Below are 18277 nucleotides of genomic sequence, written 5' to 3'. Positions count from 1 at the left end.
CATGCATTCTAACACCAAAATAAACAATAAAAGTCTCACCATATCTTTTATGTATCGTGCTTTCAACACAAAAAGAAACAATAAATCGAACTAAGCAATAAAAATATGTTTGTCCAAAAAAAAATTTAAACATCAATTTGCCTCTTTTCTCATTCTTTCCGGTGTTGTTTGTATATTGCTTCTTTTATTTCTATATAAACATCAAAAATGTAATTATTATCTCATAATTCTAATTTGTGGTTTCTAACAAATCAAACAAAAACATTGTGAAAATTGAAAGTAATTACACAAAACTATGTCATCATCTATTAAGATATCGTTAGCATTGTCAATAATTTGTTTACTTGACTATCTAAATCAATCATGGGTGCAAACCAACGACTCTATTGTTTGTTGTCAAACGAGTCTGAAACTCATTAATGTGTGCTATATTCCTACACGGATGCCACATTTGAGGCTTGTATGACCAAAATATCTAACAACAAAACGATGAAAAATATAAGTTGTTTATTTTATATATAAACTTAAAAACCATTAACAAATATTAGAAATTACTTTTGTTAATGGAAGCAATGATAATGAAACACAACGTGTTTTGTTTCTACCACTTGAAGATATCAAACTCTTTCTTGTAAGGCACTTTGTGCTCATTCAAATACTTTTTTTTTTAACTCTAATATCCATTAAAACCAGGTTGGTTCCTTTAATGTTTAGGAAATCATCCAAAAAGATGTTATTGTCATCACAACCACTACTTCTTCATGTTTTTTCTTCATGTTTTTCTTCTCGAGACGATCCATAATGTTTGAAAATTTCTTTTTATATTATAAATAAATGTTTCATCTTCTTTTCAACCTTCCAAACCATGGATGTCACCTTTAATCGTATGGTCGAATTTGACATCAGGTTTTCTTCCTTTATTGTGCACAAGATTAGGCATGTGCAGTAAAAGGTGATTTAAATTGTGGATTCAACAACACCATGAAGTACATATTATCGTTGAGTTTGTCAAATATCTCTTTATCATACTTCGACTGTATTTCCACACACACACACACACACATATATATATATATATATATATATATATATATATATATATATATATATATATATATATATATTGGGTTCAACAAGGAACCATTTTAAACCTTAGAACCAATGAACCAATCTTTTCTCAATTTTTAGAGCAAATTTTTCATCAAAAAAAAAAAAAAAAAAAAAAAAACTAAAAATATAGATATTCATAACTTTTATACCCCATTCATTGATATCAAATTTGATTTTTAATCTGTTCAGATACACATTGTAAATATGTACAAATTCATCCTGTGAAATATATGCATATTTACAATGTCAATCTGTGTAGATTCACACTGTGAATTTGTGTAGATTTATACAGTGAATTTATACAAAATTAATGATTATAGTGCAGAATCTGAACAGATAAAAAAAGTATAAAAAAGATTTTTTTTATCAAATTTGATATTAATGGAAAGAAGATAAAAAGTTATGTATTTTTATATTTTTATAAAAAAAAATTTATAAATAATAAGATCTAAAATTTGAAAAAAAGTAATAGTTCCTTGTTAAACTTTTGCATATATATATATATATATATATATATATATATATATATATATATATATATATATATATATATATATATATATATATATATATATATATGTATATTAGATGTGTGCCCGTGCTAAGCATCGACGATAAATAGCTATTTAGTGAATTGTTTCTTATGGAGAAATAATTATTAAATTTTATAATTAGTTATTATGTAATAAAGAATTACTAATTGTAAATAAAACATTTATGTTTATACATTATATTTATTTTTTCTGTTTATAATATTGATGTAAATTAATTGATATTGGTGTCCAATTTAAAAAATATAAATTAATTTATATATGGACTAACGGTTTTATTTATGATGATATATGGACTACCGACTTTATTGATGATGATATAATCTTTGTTTCTTTCTTGAACTTTTCAGGATATTCTGCCACATCTTTTATGGCATCGAAATCCAAAATTCCGATCTCCCGCGTATATTGAATATCTAATAGAAAAAAATATAAAAGTTACTAATAATGAAAAAAAAAACTAACTAATAAATACTCGGGATTTTTAAAAAAATCAAAATTTATTACTCTTGGAACTTCTTATTCGACGGATGTTGCTCTTATTTCTAAGTATGTCTTCAACAACTCGTAAGTAGAGTTCCATTTTGTAGGACAATCATCATACAAGAACCTCTTCTTCGACTTAAGTCTATAATACACACTCTTTCATATATCTCTTAAACTTTGTAATGCTTTGGATGGATTGTCTTATGTATCTAAAGACTTTTTAGACACATCCCACATGATATTGTGTACTTTTAGCCAACTTTGACAATAAAGTTCAAGTCTATCTTTGGTTTTTGATGGTTTCATATTCCTTTTGCACCTAACGACATGTTTAGATAGATTACATGCGTCGTTACATGAGTGAAACTTACATTTAATATTCTTCTTTTTCATTCGTCGTCATCTTCTATGCAAACGACATTGAAAGTTTTCTGAAAATCCAATCTACTTTTTGCTTACTTTTGGTTTCTTTTTTTTAACTTCGACAAATTCGTTTTTTTTCCCTATCATAATCATCATCAACATTAGGAATAGTGGAGGGGCAGGTTAAACAAATATATAATCCTCCGATATATATATATATATATATATATATATATATATATATATATATACTAGGTATGTTTTAGATCCGTGCTTAGCACGGTCCATGAAACGTAATTTGGTTATTTTCCTTGGCACAATCCAAACGTACTATCAAAGTGGAATCTATAAAACTTATGCACATACCGAGAACAAAGATGAGAGTGCAAAGCTATAATCAAATAGATTTTTTGAATATACAAATGTAGTCAAAGAATTTGCAACAAGTTCTTGTTTTACTTGTGATATGTACCTAATCGAAGCATTATTAAGCTTTAATTTTGACACAAAACTATTTTAAATAGATATATTTGCATTTATATACATTGGGGATTCATGCTAGCCGACTATAAATCAAGTTTTTGAAAACATGGTGGAATGTTTGCAGAAGCATCCATGTGTTTGGTCTTTTCAACCTCACCCACTGCTGTTGGCATGTCATTAATACATGTTGAGACCACATCAACATGTATCAATAGCTCCTAAGATAATTAATTTTCTTGATTCGTTTTGGAATAATAGAAGATTCATCACTCACCAAAACAACTTTGGGAGAGAAGTGAATATACACAGTTCTATCCATTATGACAAACCTAAAGGGAGAGAAAAAATTAAGAATCTTCTAACAAAATGGCAAAAGTCAAACACGGTCATGTATTACCTTTGTGATAAGAGCATGGGGTTAAGAACTTTCAATAACATCATCATAGTTAGTTTTGACCTTTTCAAATGATCCTATTTAGGCATAAACACATAGCATGCTAAATAGATTTGATGTATTGTAAAACCATTTTATTAAATAGATAAAAGGCATCATCATAATGCCCAGAATATTGTATAAGATGAAATTAATATGTTCCAAGTAATAATTTCCTTACTTATCATACAAAAGAGCTTCCTTCTTATCATTGATTCTCCAGTGTTACCATATATGTCTATGAATGGATTTGACACAGATCTGCCATCGGCCTCTTGTGAGCGAAGAGATCTAAATCGGTAATTAAACCAAACATTTTGACAAAAAATACCTCCATTTGTTTTTTGTTATGTTTTGAGCTTTCGTTTGTGGCTTTCAGAAAAAATTTGATAAAATAAACTTTTTACATAAATGATCCATGGAAAAAAAAAAACTTCCAGGTCATAAAGATCACAAATAATTGTGTCTGTGGCTATTTAAGATTATTTGTTCATGGGACTATGGGCGGGGGGAACATCTGATGGTATATATTTCCTATAAATTAACATCACAAATAATTGTCATAAATTGTTGTACCTTTGCGTATGTTCTTTTAAGTAATTAAAACATAGAAAACTAATTATACCATACAAAATCACAATAAAAATTAACCAATATTTAAATTAACTTTGAAGTAGAATCATGTGAACATGAAGCCAAAAAATGAAATTCTTCAAGGTCTCGAACTTAAACTTAAATAGTTAAATTAAAAATATATATTTATATCCACAAAAATTCTACAAACACAAAGATAGGGTTATATGACCTTCCAGTTTTGTATCAGATCTATGTGTAGCTCAAATTATCAATTCGCCTACTTGACTACCCCAAAAGTTGGCTTCTTGCTAATGTGTTCAAAGATCAAATCCAATTATCTAAATGCAATGGAGACTATGAAGCCAACAATCTAAAAAAAATTATAAGAATGTAACATTTTTAAATAGGAAATTAACAAAACATCAAAATTAAACCTCCAAAACTTCAATTTGTTCGTCATTCGAAAAGCCAGTTAGTTCGTTGCACATCACTGGTATTTCTATTGGCTTACCGTTCACTATAAAATGTGGATATATATAATTACAAAGTGGATTACAGGACATAAGGAATATCAACCACAAAAACTATCAAGAATTAAACATACCTTACGAAACTAAATTAAAAAATTTCAAAGGAAACGATTGTTAACTTTGACTTCTCTTGAAATCCAAAATCAAGGCATTCGTACGCCCCTCTTTCTTTGGAGGGTCAGTAAAAGAAAGAAAAAACATTCTTCACTGTTTGCATACACAATTCTTTTAAGGATACTGGCAACTTGCCCCTTATTTCCATCTAGGGTTTCGAAGTGAATAGTGAAATAGAAGAAAATTAAAACAAACAAAACCTAACAGGTGGCATATGGAACCACAAGTAAAAAAACGTAAGAAACAAAAACAAAACCCTAAAAATGATACAATTAAACCCACATTTTATCATAACGGAAGGTTGTCAATTGTTGATGATGAACAATATGGTTCTTACACAGCCAATTGTTGACGCAAAAGGAGGAAGATGAATGAATTACCAACCGGTAAAACTCTGGACAAAGAATTGGGGTTAGAAAAGTCAAACATGAAGCGGTGGTTGGTTCACTTTGAAGAAATATGGCGTCGTTACAAAAGCTTCAGTACCCATCCATCGGCCTGCATGAATTCACATAAATCCAACCAAATGAACCCATTTAAAAACCCTTTAGGATGGAGGTGAACCAGTCATGGATTGATTCAAGAATGTCGAGAACACTTAATTACCCTCCGTGAGAAAGGAATCCATAATCGAACTGTAGCTTTCCTGAAATTTAAGATAAATGAGAAGTAGTTAAAGGAAGGAAATCTGACGACGCATAAGCTGGTGACGATGGTGAAGCGAGGGTTTGAGAAAGGATAACTTTTATTTCCCGCCGCCACAGTTGTGTATTCAGAAAATCAAATCCGAAATTCAATCGGATTTTTATTGGGAATAATTAGAAGAGAAGGAAAGATTGTGACGGTTGATGAAGGAACATGGGCGTCTGAATCCAAAGAATCCGGAAGGTGATGAGGATACGACACACTGTATCATGAGGCAGAGGCGATTTGAATCGACATGGCGATTTGAATCAACATTGATTTCAAAGCATCGCTTAAAAGATAATGGACTTAACATCGATATGAATCGATATTATTGTCGATGGCGCCGTTCAGGGAAGTGGGTGACGTGGCGTTAAAATAAGCGGGTTAAATTGATTTAGAAGGCACCAAATTAATAGGGCTTTTATTTATATATATATATATATATATATATATATATATATATATATATATATATATATATATATATATATATATATCGGAGGATTATATATTTGTTTAACCTGCCCCTCTACTCAGGGGCGTAGCTAGGCTTCAACAAGGTAGGTCCTAGACCTACCTTTTTTTTAAAAAAATACAACAAATATATATAGAAAATATGAAAGGCCTATCTTATTTTTACTAAAAGATCCACCTATTTTTTTCTAAAAGATCTAATTATTTTAGTTTTATTTACATAAGGAAGCATATGGTTTTTGCTTCTAGATTCGTCACTGCCTCCACTGCTAATGTTGATGACGATTATTATTGGGAAAAAAGAAGAATGTGTGGAAGTTAAAAAAAAAAAAGGAAACCAAAAGCAGGCAAAACACGACTTAATTGAATTATATGAATAAACTAAAAAACATTACAACATCAAAATGTCTCAATTACTTGAGTATCTTCCATGGAAAAGATAACTCAAAATTCCATCGGTGACCAACTGGGTGAAGGAACGTTTTGGTTTGTGTTTGGGATAACTGACGTCGAACTCAGCAAAGGCAGGGGTTTCTTAGATTTTTTTTATTATTTTTTTCTAATTCTAGGATTAGAAATTGGAGTTTAAAATTTCAAGTGGTTTTTAAAAGACAAAACTGCGAATTTGGTCCTTGTGGTTTGCCAAAACCTTTGGATGGGGTCCAAATAGTTTCCAGCTTGCACCAAAGGTCCAAAATCAAGGTTTTCTTGGGTTTTTAGTCCATTCCGTCATTGACCGTTTGTTTGGGGCCGTTAGTGCCTACACGTGCCCTCCATGTGAGGGCATTTTGGTCATTTTAGGTCAGCCTCCGTTGCCGCCACTTCAATTAATAAGAGTTCAGACTGTACTCACTCCTTCGTCTTCTACTCATTCCTCACTCCTTCGTCTTCTACTCATACCTCTTGATTCAAACGCAAAAACCCTAACGATCATCTGAAACTTTGAAAATGTGGGGACTTAGAAATGTTGGAGAGATTGTCAACGTTCAAGAAGTTTATGGTAAGATTCAAACTTAGAAAAACTCTGTATTTTATGATCAAGCTTCAAACTTTGAAAAACTCTAACTAATAATCGTCTCTTTCTGTTTTGAAGATGGTTACCCCAACATATTCTCTATTGAACTTCATCACGGAGGGAGTTTCACAAAGTTTCCAAATATCAGGTATATTAATGGCCAAGTAAGGTACTTTGATGTTGTCGACATTGATGAATTTTCTGTTCATGAACTAGACTCGATGATGAGAGAATTAGGGTATGATGGTACTGAAATCATGTATTACCATTTCCGTTTGCCTAATGAAGGATTTGACTTTGGACTCCGAGCATTAGGTAACGATGATGATGTGCGTAATCTCTCACGATATGTTACCCATAATAACAAAATGATTAAAGTGTACACAGAGCATGGTCAAACGAACTTGCTTACATATTTTATGTCCCCAACTGGTCCAAAAAGGGTTATAATAGAAGACATGGAGAAGCAGGATTGCATTAGACCCTCATCACCTGTAGTTGCTCATGAAGTGGTAACTCCAATCCAAATTGATGTTGGTGAGGGTGATTTAGGGTTAGCATTAACCTTATACAAATCAGCAACACCTGAATTTAGTAGGTCTAAAGGTTGGAAACATAGTAAAGGGGCATCGTCTTGTAGTAGAATGCTTAAATTGGATTGGGAAGGTGCTGAAAAAACAATGGCAAGTGGTGAAGTTGATAAGGGTAAGGGTGTAGAAGGATTTGTAGATGAATTTGTTGTAGTTGATGCAGAAAAAGAGTTAAACAAAGAGATTGATGTGAATGAAGAACTTGATGTGAACAAATCCAATGGTGAGGGTGTAGAAGGATTTGCAGATGAGGGGTATAGAGTTGTCATGGATAATGATCCTCAAGGAGTCAATGAATTTTCAACTAACATCAACATAGATGATGAGTTAATGACAAACTTTCAACCTTTTGAAGGGTTTGAAGACGAAGATAGCATCCCATTTAATGGGTTTGAAGGCCAAGATAATATTCCTTTCAATGATGAGTGCAGACAAGAGGAGACTGATGACATTGAGTTTGAGAATCAAAACAGTGAAGATGAAGATAGTGACTTTATGATTGATGAGGACAACATAATTGAAGATGTTGACGTTGACATGGAGGATTTCAATCTAAATATTGATATAGAAGCAGAGTTCAATGGATGTCAAAGAATGGGTGGTCAAAGAAATGAAGATAGTGTTGAAGAAGATGATTTGGAGGTAATTGACAATGACGAGTGAGATTCACTAAGTGATGACTCAGGGGACAACAGGAAAAGAAGAGAAATGATCAAAGAGCTGGGGAAACAAACCTTATGTTCTGCTGGTGAGGTGCACAAGGTAGCTTTTCATATTGGGCAGAAATATAAAGCCAAGAAAGAATTGAAAGATAAAATTGACCTGCATGCTTTAGAGACAAGGAGGAATATCTCATTCACAAAAAACGACAAGAGTAGATTAACAGCTGTTTGTGATGGAACTGTAGTTTTAAATGCAAGTGGGGTAGGTGGACCTACCTCTGGGAAAAAGGTAAAGGGTAAAGATGTAAACTCAGATAAAGTTAAATGCACATGGAAACTTCATGCATCTAGGTCAAGTGAACAGGACTATTGGTTTATTAAGACGTATAATCAGAAACACATCTGCCTCCAAACACGAAAAATCAGATCTTGCACAGCAACATTTCTTTCCAAACGTATTATGGATCAGATTGAAGCTAATCCTGGACTGCCTGTTCGTGCCCTACAAGAGCAACTCCAATCAACTTATGGAGTTAGTATTTCAGAAGAGAAAGCATTTAGGGCAAAAGCATTAGCCACCAAAAATGTTGCAGGGGATTACGTAAAGCAATATGCAGCTTTGAGAGACTATGTACTAGAGCTACAAAAGACAAATGAAGGTACAACTGTAAAGATTGATGTGGTTTCAGAACCTGTGGTTTCATCCCCAACCAGGCAATTCAGAAGGATATACGTGTGTTTGGGTCCTTTGAAGAAAGGTTTTAAGGCAGGTTTGAGAGAATTTTTAGGTTTAGATGGAGCCTTCATGAAGGGACCTTTCCCAGGTCAAATACTAAGTGCAGTTGGTGTTGATTCCAACAATGGAACCTACCCATTGGCATATGCTGTTGCTGAAAGTGAAAACACTTCAAGTTGGAAATGGTTTCTTCAGTGTCTTGCAGAAGATCTTGACTTGTATTCAAATTCCAACTTCACCTTTATCAGTGATAGACAGAAGGTACTATAGTTACATTTAATATTGCATACTAGTTTCATTACAAACTAATGATAATTTCTTATTTTGTTTTGGTGACAACAGGGTCTTCTACCAGCCATAGAACAATTGTTCCCTAATGCAGAACACAGGTTCTGTATTAGACACATATACCAGAACATGAGGATGTTATTTAAGACTACAGAGTACAAGGAGTATTTTTGGAGGTGTGCTACAGCCTCCACCATACCAGAGTTTGAAGCTGTAATGGTAGAGCTAAGGAATTATGACATAGAAGCATATCAATGGCTCTTGAAAATCCCTCCACATCATTGGGCTAGAAGTCATTTTTCTGGTATTTTCTCAATTTGTTGTCTTATTTTTTATTGTAGTATAGATATACACTAACTGTTGTTTTGTTAATGAACTATTAGGAAGGGCAATTTCAGACATGTTATTGAATAACCTTTGTGAAGTGTTCAATAGCAAACTTGTAAAAGGGAGAGACAAACCCATTATCAGTTGTTTGGAGTTCATCAGAGAGTACCTTATGAAGAGAGTATGCAATGTGATGAAGGTGTTAAACAAGTGTCAAGGTCCATTAACTCCAACTGGTACTAGGATTTTGGAAGCAAACACAACACTAGCTAGCAAGTATCATGCACGATGGAATGGGGGACAAAAGTATCAGGTTAAAGGTCCATGGAATGATCAACATGTGGTGGACATGGAGAAAAGGGAGTGTAGTTGTAGAAAGTGGGAGCTTACTGGAATTCCTTGCAAACGTGCTATTGCAAGCCTAAATGAAATGGCAGACAACAATGAAAAGGTAGGAGAACTATACACCTATGTGCATAAGGTGTATTGGCTTGATACATGGAAAGAGATGTACTCCTTCAAGGTGGAGCCTATCAAAGGTAGAGCCATGTGGCCTAAGAGTGACTGCCCAACAACTCTTGTGCCTCCACCACACAACAAAGCTATAGGCAGGCCAAAAAAGAAAAGAAGGATTACAGCAGAGGAAAGGATTGAAATCCAGCAACGTAAGAGGCAAGCAAACAGTCAAAGTCAAAATGATAATGAAACTCAATCACTGAGCAGGAAGTTTTTGACTGTTACATGTAGTAAGTGTAAGCAAAAGGGTCACAATGCCAGGACCTGCAAGGCCAAAGATGGGAATTGATGTTTAAGTACTTTTTATGTTTGTCAAGACTTGTTAATGCACTTTAGTTGGTACTTTGTTGCCTTTTTTTTGTTCCATTTTGATAATGTACTTTGATGCCCTTTTGATAATGTACTTTAATGCCCTTTGTTGGTAATGATTTTGTTTTGGCATTTATCTGTTATGGTCCACTTTTGGTAATGTTGTTTGTTATTTGTTTATGTTGTACTGTCAAAGCATGAAGATGTTATGGCAATGTACTTCATGTATGCATATAAAACCATTACAATTGCATATTCAAACGTAGAGAAAAACCATTACACTTGCATATCATGTCAAGATCAAACCTTTATAATTTCATATTCATAAAAGGATAAAACCATTACACTTCCCATTGTCATAAAAGCATTACATATACAATGATCCAAAAGATAACACTTTTAAGTGGTTACTACCAACAAAAACATATATAAACCACAATTAAACCTTCTAGCACCAAAAGACAACATTTTTAAGTGGTTACTACCAACAAAAAAGTCCTAACCTCTAATTCCTATTTCCAAAACAGCACAAACAACAGAAACAAAATCCACGAGACAAGCAAACACATCTTCAGCTGGCCCACTTCAACCTCATACCTATTCATTGTTCTCAACAGTCCTGGTATGATAACAGTTGATCTTTGACACATAGGGGGATCGAACCACCCCAAAAATGCACATCTGGATCCCTACAAGAATACATTAAAGTAGAAGAGTTATTGCTTAACTACCGACTTCTATGTAACCTAATATCAGTTTGCTAACCATTTTAGGGCATGCATAGAAACGACGACCAGGGTTTCGTGAAGTCCATGAGGTTCGCACAACAGCAACATTCCCACAGAAGCAGAGCACCATTTTTGAATCTCGTAGCAGTAGAAGTAGACGAGAGATGAAGAAGAAGAGACGAAGTAGAAGAGGAAGAGGATTCTTCTCTGTAAATAAAAATGAAGAAGAGGAAGAGGATTGCGTATATGTATATAAGGGAGAAATATGATATTATTTAAAATAAGTACCTAAAATGACCAAAATGCCCTCACATGGAGGGCACGTGTAGGCACTAACGGCCCCAAACAAACGGTCAATGACGGAATGGACTAAAAACCCAAGAAAACCTTGATTTTGGACCTTTGGTGCAAGCTGGAAACTATTTGGACCCCATCCAAAAGTTTTGGCAAACCACAAGGACCAAATTCGCAGTTTTGTCTTTTTAAAATTTTTAAACTTTCTAAAAAAACTTCATTTATACACCGCTTACAACTCCTTTTGCTGTTGAAATGTTCTTTTGAAGATTTTTATAACCAAAAAAAAAAAAATCAAAATGTTTTTTTTTTTTTTTTTTTCGCAAATCAGATCTAAAAAAAAAGATCGGCGAAGTTCTTTTTTGGTTGTATTTTTGAAAGTTAATGCCACAATATAAATTCTTTTTGGTTATAGAAATAATCTTTGAAGATTTATTTTCTTTTTTGAAAACGATATTTTTGGTGATCAGTGTATTCTTTTACGTTTTAGTTTTCACATTTTTTACTTACTAAATTATTAAAAAACATCGTTAGGGTTTTATTTGAACGAGAGAACTGGAGGACGTGATTTTAATGGGAAGAAGAAAGAAGATCACGGTTTTCTCATATTTGTAGTTTAGAGATCTTAGTATACTCATCCAATTACGGTAAGTTTTTCTCTTAGATTAATTTGTTGATTAGGGCTTAAGAGGTTTATGATGATTGTTTGATAGCCTGGTTTCAATTCCTGCGTCTTTGGCTTTGGTTTTCCAAAGTCATCACGAGAACAGAAGAAACCTTTTGTTGAGAAAAACGGATCTGGTCACAATTTGGATCACGAAACGACCTCTGACCATCGGCGTTTAGTTTCCGTGAAAGCTCGGCCAACCAATTTTTTAGGTTCGGTACGCACATGGAAACCGCCGGTGATGATGATAGGAGTGTAACCCGTAAAAAGGCGAAGGGCACAACTGGAATAGCTGTTTCCCATTCCGACTCTAACATAAACTCCTTTGTTACTAATCTCTTGAATTCCTTCAATCTCCTGGAAGTTGACCCTTTCCGTCAATCCGACAGTGACAAGGAGCTGGTTGACCGCGTGATCATGGTATACAATCTTCTCTGGAGAAAACTCACACAAATTGATGAGACAAAGTTAGCTCTTCCAGGGACAAAAAAACGTCCAGACTTAGGGGCAGGTGCTATCTGTATGAATAAAGGGGTTCGTGCTAATACCAAGAAAAGGTTTGAATCTGTTCCAGGTGTTGATATTGGTGACATTTTCTTTTTTCGATTTGAATTGTGCTTGGTAGGATTACATTTTCCAAGTATTGCTGGAATAGATTTCATGGGTGTTCCATCCTCTGAATATGAAGAGCCTGTAGCTGTGAGTATAGTCTCTACAGGAGGATATGAAGATGATGGGGATGATGGTGAGGTGTTGATATACAGTGGGGAAGGTGGGGCCCAAAGGAAAGATAAACCGCAAACTGATCAACAACTAACAAGAGGTAACCTTGCTCTTGAAAAAAGCTTACACAGGGGTGATAAGGTACGTGTCATTCGTGGTATTAAAGATTGTCAATATACAACTGGGAAAGTTTATCTCTATGATGGGTTATACACAATACACGAATCTTGGATTGAAAAAGGGAAATCTGATTGTGATGTTTTTAAGTACAAATTGTTTAGAGTTCCAGGACAACCAGAAGCATTTACATTATGGAAATCAATTCAACAATGGAAAAAGAGTCGTGGTCCTATTACAAGAGTTGGTGTTAATGTTATTCTCCCTGATCTTTCTTCACATGCTGAAACGTTACCTGTGTCTCTTGTAAACGATGTTGATGATGACAAGGGGCCCGCTTCTTTTACATATACACGAACTCTCAAGAATAAAAATCCATTTCCTTTGACTAAATCTTCCTCTACTTGCACTTGCACAGATGGATGCCAGCCTGGCAGTAACTGCCCTTGTCTCCAAAAAAATGGAGGGTATATGCCGTATACACCTCTTGGTGTTCTTCTGACTCACAACACAGTGATTCATGAATGTGGGAATTCTTGTAGATGCCCTAATACCTGTAGGAATCGGATTTCACAGATGGGTTTGAAGATCCGGTTGGAGGTGTTCAAAACAAAGGATAGAGGCTGGGGACTGAGGTCGTGGGACCCGATTCGTTCAGGGGGGTTTATATGTGAATATGCAGGTGTGGTGATTGAGGGTAGAAAAGGGATTGATCCTGATGATGATTATGTTTTTGATGCGACTCGTGTGTTTGAGCCTGTTGAAAGTGTAACAAGTGATGAGCATCCAAAGTTTCCATTTCCTTTAGTGATTAGTGCCAAAAAAGAGGGGAATGTGGGAAGGTTTATGAACCATAGCTGCTCACCTAATGTGTATTGGCAACCGGTTGTTTGTGAATATCAACATGATGCTTATTTTCATGTTGGGTTTTATGCGATTAAACATATTCCTCCTATGCAGGAGTTGACTTATAGTTATGGAAAGGGACGTGTGGATAAGGGTGGGCCCCGTAGGAAAAAGTGTTTGTGTGGCTCACCAAGGTGCAAAGGGTCTTTTTACTAAATTTCACATGTCAAATGGTGCCCTTATGTAAAAGGTAAGCTATATATCTTGTTGTGTCCCTCTTTATGTTTTTGATCATATTCCATGAACTTGAAAGTTGAGACACTGAGATGCTTGAAAGAAGGTTAATTGCTATATCTTGTGGTGGCAAGTGATATGTAGCTGATTGCTTCAGTAATACCATCAAAAACCTTAAAAAAGTTAATGGGATAGTAACACTCTTCAAGTTGGTCATAAATATCTAGGGTCAATTGGTTAAATGCAACATTTAGCAACGTAATTTTTTTTATATTTTTTGTTTGGGTTATAGCATCTTATTCACTTGTTTTTTTTTTTATCCTTTTTACTGCATTGTGCCATACTGCGATGAAAAATTTACACAGTTATAGCAATGTCATGTAATCAAACAGAAATTTTCACTGCTATAATTGGGTAGAATTTTCAAAGTATGATGTCCTAATGAAAAAAAATGGTATAATTGGGTGGATGTTTTTAAAGTACAAGTAAAACACTGAAAATACAATGCAGTAATAGAAAGAAATGAAAGTAAGATGCTAAATATAATAAACAAATAAATAAAAGTACATTGCTATTTCTTGCATTTAGCCCTAACGATGTCTGTTAATTGTTTATTTGCAGATTAAAGCAGAAGAAGTTGTAGTTTGTAGGTGCAATTGAAATGAAATGGATTTTGCTTTAGATGGTGACCAAAATTCTTATTAAGCATTAGGACCGGATGATGATGATAGCAGGTCTCTTCTCTCATAATATATATGTTTGGTAATGGCAATGTAGTAATTCAGTAGTGTAAGTACATGAAGTTGTATTTGGGGATTGGGTATGTGTAGCCCTTGGTTTTCTTTTATTATTAAATTATTAGGCGACTTTCTTAGCTTGTGAATATGCATGTCCTTTAGATTACCCATGTTTATTTCGTACCGATCACTTTGACTTGCTCTCACCACCTTTTTGCCTCATGTACAGGTTCTCTTTTTTTGCACATGCCGGAGGTCATCTTTATGACACAATCGTAGTCATTCTCAATAGAAGCATGATTGTCCATCATCTACCTCCCTCCTACTCCAGTCTAATGGGATTTCTGGGTGTATTACATTTTCAATCTACCTGTTCTTATTTTTATAATGTTCTCTACAAAGTAGATGGCACTTCTTGAAATGAGTGTTGATTCTTGTGTATCAATTGGGGTTAGGTTATTTGAAACCAAGACTAATGTCGATTAGACAAGAATTGCAATATTTGTTGTCCTTGCATTGAAAACAGCCGTAAAAAACATGTGTAGTTAGTTATGTACTTTCAAGTGAATAGTGATGTCCTTGGCAATAAAAGTAGCCATGGAAACATCCTTTTCAAATTTCATCAAGACAACCATATTTTCATCTTCTATCATAAATAACCACTAATTTCACAACCACCAATTCTGCAAATCCATGAAGCAACAATTCCCAATAAAGTGATCTCGCTAAATCTTAACGAGGTGCATTTATTTTGCGAACATACCTTATGTTTAATTTGTTGTACCAACACCAATAACACCTTGTGAGTTTGCAAAGTGCATTAAAACTTTAAGCTAAGCGGAAAGAAATAATAAAAAAATTCATTTAAATTCTACCAACCAACTAACCATGGAAAATAAGAATTCATATCAATTTGATTCCTTCATACATTTCATCTAATCAAACAGATTCTTGATGTTAGTTTTAACCAATTCATATTATGCACCAAGAAAACAGAATTAGGAAACAATAGATGCAGCCCAAAACAGAGCAAGTGCAACTTTGTTTAAATTTCATCTAGAAACATAAAAGATCATAGGATTATATATCATACATCATATATGTATGACAAAAATGTTAATAGAACTTGTTTTTTAAATGCAGAAATTAGGGTTCTTGCTGGTATCACAGCTATAGTTTCATGAAACAAGACAGAATTGAAGTATTTGAATGAGACAATTATCTGTCCAACAACAACAGTTCCTCATTCATTGGCACTTGCATCACTAGAAGGCGAGTTGCTAGCATCTATTTGAAAATACAAAGAAAGTTATAGATTCAACATAAAAAGTAGCCATAATTTTATATTAGTAAACTAATTATGATTTATGACACATTTTATTCAAATATGGGTTTGAAAATAAAAAAATATAAAGCATACCTTCTCCATCTGCTGGAGCATAAGGAGATTTCCGGTATCGTGTTTGCTGCTGAGTTGGCTAAAAAGTAAACCAAAAACAACAAATGAATTTTCATTAAGTGTTATAGTTCAAGAATCTTATTCTTTTACTTAAAAACATAGCAATTTCAAGAAAGCACATTACATTACATTACAATAAAGTACCTCTAATTTGGGCCGAAGTGCCTCAAGTGGTCCTTTGGGCTTAGCTACACCTTGCTGTCAACAATAACATTTAGGTTTAGGTAAATAAAACAAACAAGCAACTTTCTACATTATACAAAACTTGGCTTTCATTAATTACTAATTATCATAGTCTTCTAAATAAAACTTAGCAACAAATGCTCATTGTAAAGAGTAAAGACCAACATGAAAGAAAGAAGAGAAAAGAAATTGTAAATTGCACCTTTCCCAATGCCCAATCAGCTGAATCAAAATATGCGCGCTCATGATCCTGTCATAAAATACCATGTGTAGTATAATATAAAACCAAGAAAGACCCGATATTTCTAGAAATAGAATTGATTTTTATTTTTACCTTGGAAATGAGTGGGGGCTTTTTTGGCACAATACCTCCATACTTCTTTTTGATGACTTCTTCCTAAAAGACAAAGTATCATGAAATCAATGATTATAAGTAACATGCAGTAGTTATGTTATGGACAAAGATCCAGGATTTGAAAGCTACCTCCTTTCCTGCAGAAGGCATGGATGTATCATCCATTTGCTCAGACCCTTTATCTGCCATAAGGTCCTTCAACTAGCAAGAGCACATCAGCTGTAGTATCACAATTCACAAACCATGTTTTTCTTCCATCAATTTACATCTATAGTTAATAGTTAATACTACTAGATGCACAAACTTTAATAATCACTTTGCAGCTTTCGTAGGTTATAGCAAAAAGTTCTGGACACAAGATTTCATGCATCAACAAATACCTAAATCACTGGAGATTGTGTTATGTAGCAGTAAACAGATGAAAGCACACACACATAAGAAAACCATTGGCATTATGTGCTTTATGTAGTTTAAACTTTTGAATAGTTGAGGAGCATGACCATGGGAATTCCTAAAGATAATTCATTAGATTGCCTTGCTAAACCTACATACAGTATTTCCAATTGCTAACCTACAAGAAGATAACAAAATGCTGGTATATTTAAGAGCTCAGATTCCAGGGCTTGGGATTGAGATTGAAGGAAGATCACTTTCAATTCCAAAATCCAAACCAATAATTCCATGTTCCCAAATAATGCCTTAGTGATTCTATACTATATTTTACCCAAATTAAGAATTTGACACGAAATGCAATATGTATCCCGTTTTTTTAAAACCACTGAAGAGTTTGAGCCACACCAGAATATACCAAATGAGATGCCCATGGCTAGTTGAGCAAGGAACAATGTTCTTTATGTTCTCAAGCTCTAAGAGAATGCTACGTTGATAAAACTTCTTATATATCCCATATTTAGCCACCTAATTTAGAAATTATAAAATGTTTCGGTGTCGTTGTTGCGGTAATCAAGCCGTTTAAGATAACAAAACATTCATACGGTCTATCAATTCCACCAATCCTTCGATTGGCCACCAAATATACATGAAAAATGTAAACAAATCGCTACGTATACTCCGAGTTTAGTTGTTTATTGAAGGCATATCGTCAAGAATTCAGACATGAAACTTATTCAGGAATACGATTTCTGGATAAAATGACGATCCAAGATCTAATTCGAAATCAATAACAAGTAAATAAATTATAAAGTGGCGACTATTTTGAACGCATTACCGATCAAACAAAGCTGAGGAGGAGTTCAGGCCAGCTTCTTCAACCTTTGATCAAGGAGAGAGACGATACACAAATCCTGTGTGCGTGGCGTGGAAGGGGAGGAGAATCATTAATTTATTGACCTAATAATTGGTTAGCCCCACACACTTTCAACTTTTTACAATCAAAATATCGTATGGTACTATTTACATATGCTTCTTACTTTCTCTACATTCTATTGATAAGATAAGATTATTAGCTTTTTAAAGTATTTAACAATTCGATTATTATATGATTTTAACACATATAACGACCAAAAAAAATATTGCCATTATATATATATATATATATATATATATATATATATATATATATATATATATATATATATATATATATATATATTAAAGTGAATATACCTAACAACCTTATATAAGCTTAGGTACCTAACCATATTATACTACATTGTTTTGCATT

The 18277-nt window shown here is 33.7% G+C and overlaps 3 protein-coding genes and 1 long non-coding RNA gene across 5 annotated transcripts; 2 read left to right on the top strand and 2 right to left on the bottom strand.

Moving 5' to 3' along the window:
* Positions 1 to 8120: 8120 nt before the first annotated feature.
* LOC145016105 (uncharacterized) lies at positions 8121 to 10230 on the top strand. The gene is made up of 3 exons (XM_078974521.1): positions 8121 to 9071; positions 9153 to 9402; positions 9482 to 10230. The coding sequence occupies exons 1-3, from the start codon at positions 8121 to 8123 to the stop codon at positions 10228 to 10230; spliced, it is 1950 nt and encodes a 649-aa protein (XP_078830647.1).
* A 351-nt stretch (positions 10231 to 10581) lies between these two features.
* LOC145018187 (uncharacterized) lies at positions 10582 to 11485 on the bottom strand. The gene is made up of 2 exons (XR_013666873.1): positions 11016 to 11485; positions 10582 to 10939 (listed from the first exon to the last, which is right to left on the bottom strand). It is a non-coding gene; the product is annotated as an uncharacterized LOC145018187 (long non-coding RNA).
* Positions 11486 to 11723: 238 nt separating this feature from the next.
* On the top strand, positions 11724 to 15215 carry LOC145014472 (histone-lysine N-methyltransferase, H3 lysine-9 specific SUVH1-like). 2 transcript variants are annotated; one of them, XM_078972844.1, is made up of 4 exons: positions 11725 to 11919; positions 12329 to 13875; positions 14481 to 14593; positions 14826 to 15215. In XM_078972844.1, the coding sequence occupies exon 2, from the start codon at positions 12357 to 12359 to the stop codon at positions 13839 to 13841; it is 1485 nt and encodes a 494-aa protein (XP_078828970.1). In that variant the 5' UTR covers positions 11725 to 11919; positions 12329 to 12356; the 3' UTR covers positions 13842 to 13875; positions 14481 to 14593; positions 14826 to 15215. The 2 variants fall into 2 exon arrangements, with proteins under 2 accessions (XP_078828969.1, XP_078828970.1); XM_078972843.1 differs by having other exon boundaries at positions 11724 to 13875.
* A 379-nt stretch (positions 15216 to 15594) lies between these two features.
* LOC145014473 (uncharacterized) lies at positions 15595 to 17970 on the bottom strand. Its single transcript, XM_078972845.1, has 7 exons — positions 17822 to 17970; positions 16723 to 16812; positions 16573 to 16635; positions 16441 to 16488; positions 16200 to 16253; positions 16017 to 16074; positions 15595 to 15883 (listed from the first exon to the last, which is right to left on the bottom strand). The coding sequence occupies exons 2-7, from the start codon at positions 16780 to 16782 to the stop codon at positions 15840 to 15842; spliced, it is 327 nt and encodes a 108-aa protein (XP_078828971.1). The 5' UTR covers positions 16783 to 16812; positions 17822 to 17970; the 3' UTR covers positions 15595 to 15839.
* Between the last annotated feature and the right edge of the window lie 307 nt (positions 17971 to 18277).

Source organism: Lactuca saligna, chromosome 9, assembly GCF_052625555.1.
Source record: "Lactuca saligna cultivar CGN05327 chromosome 9, ASM5262555v1, whole genome shotgun sequence".
NCBI classification, from domain to species: Eukaryota; Viridiplantae; Streptophyta; class Magnoliopsida; order Asterales; family Asteraceae; genus Lactuca; species Lactuca saligna.
This window is presented reverse-complemented; position numbering and strand designations above follow the sequence as displayed.

Excerpts from the sequence above, each read along its gene's own strand:
- LOC145016105 (XM_078974521.1), top strand. The coding sequence starts at position 8,121 with ATGATCAAAGAGCTGGGGAAACAAACCTTATGTTCTGCTGGTGAGGTG. Across the intron at positions 9,072-9,152 it reads TTATCAGTGATAGACAGAAG|GGTCTTCTACCAGCCATAGA; the intron begins GTACTATAGTTA and ends TGGTGACAACAG. Across the intron at positions 9,403-9,481 it reads GGCTAGAAGTCATTTTTCTG|GAAGGGCAATTTCAGACATG; the intron begins GTATTTTCTCAA and ends ATGAACTATTAG.
- LOC145014472 (XM_078972843.1), top strand. The coding sequence starts at position 12,165 with ATGGAAACCGCCGGTGATGATGATAGGAGTGTAACCCGTAAAAAGGCG.
- LOC145014473 (XM_078972845.1), bottom strand. The coding sequence starts at position 16,782 with ATGGCAGATAAAGGGTCTGAGCAAATGGATGATACATCCATGCCTTCT. Across the intron at positions 16,636-16,722 it reads TGCCTTCTGCAGGAAAGGAG|GAAGAAGTCATCAAAAAGAA; the intron begins GTAGCTTTCAAA and ends TTTGTCTTTTAG. Across the intron at positions 16,489-16,572 it reads AGCCCCCACTCATTTCCAAG|GATCATGAGCGCGCATATTT; the intron begins GTAAAAATAAAA and ends ATTTTATGACAG.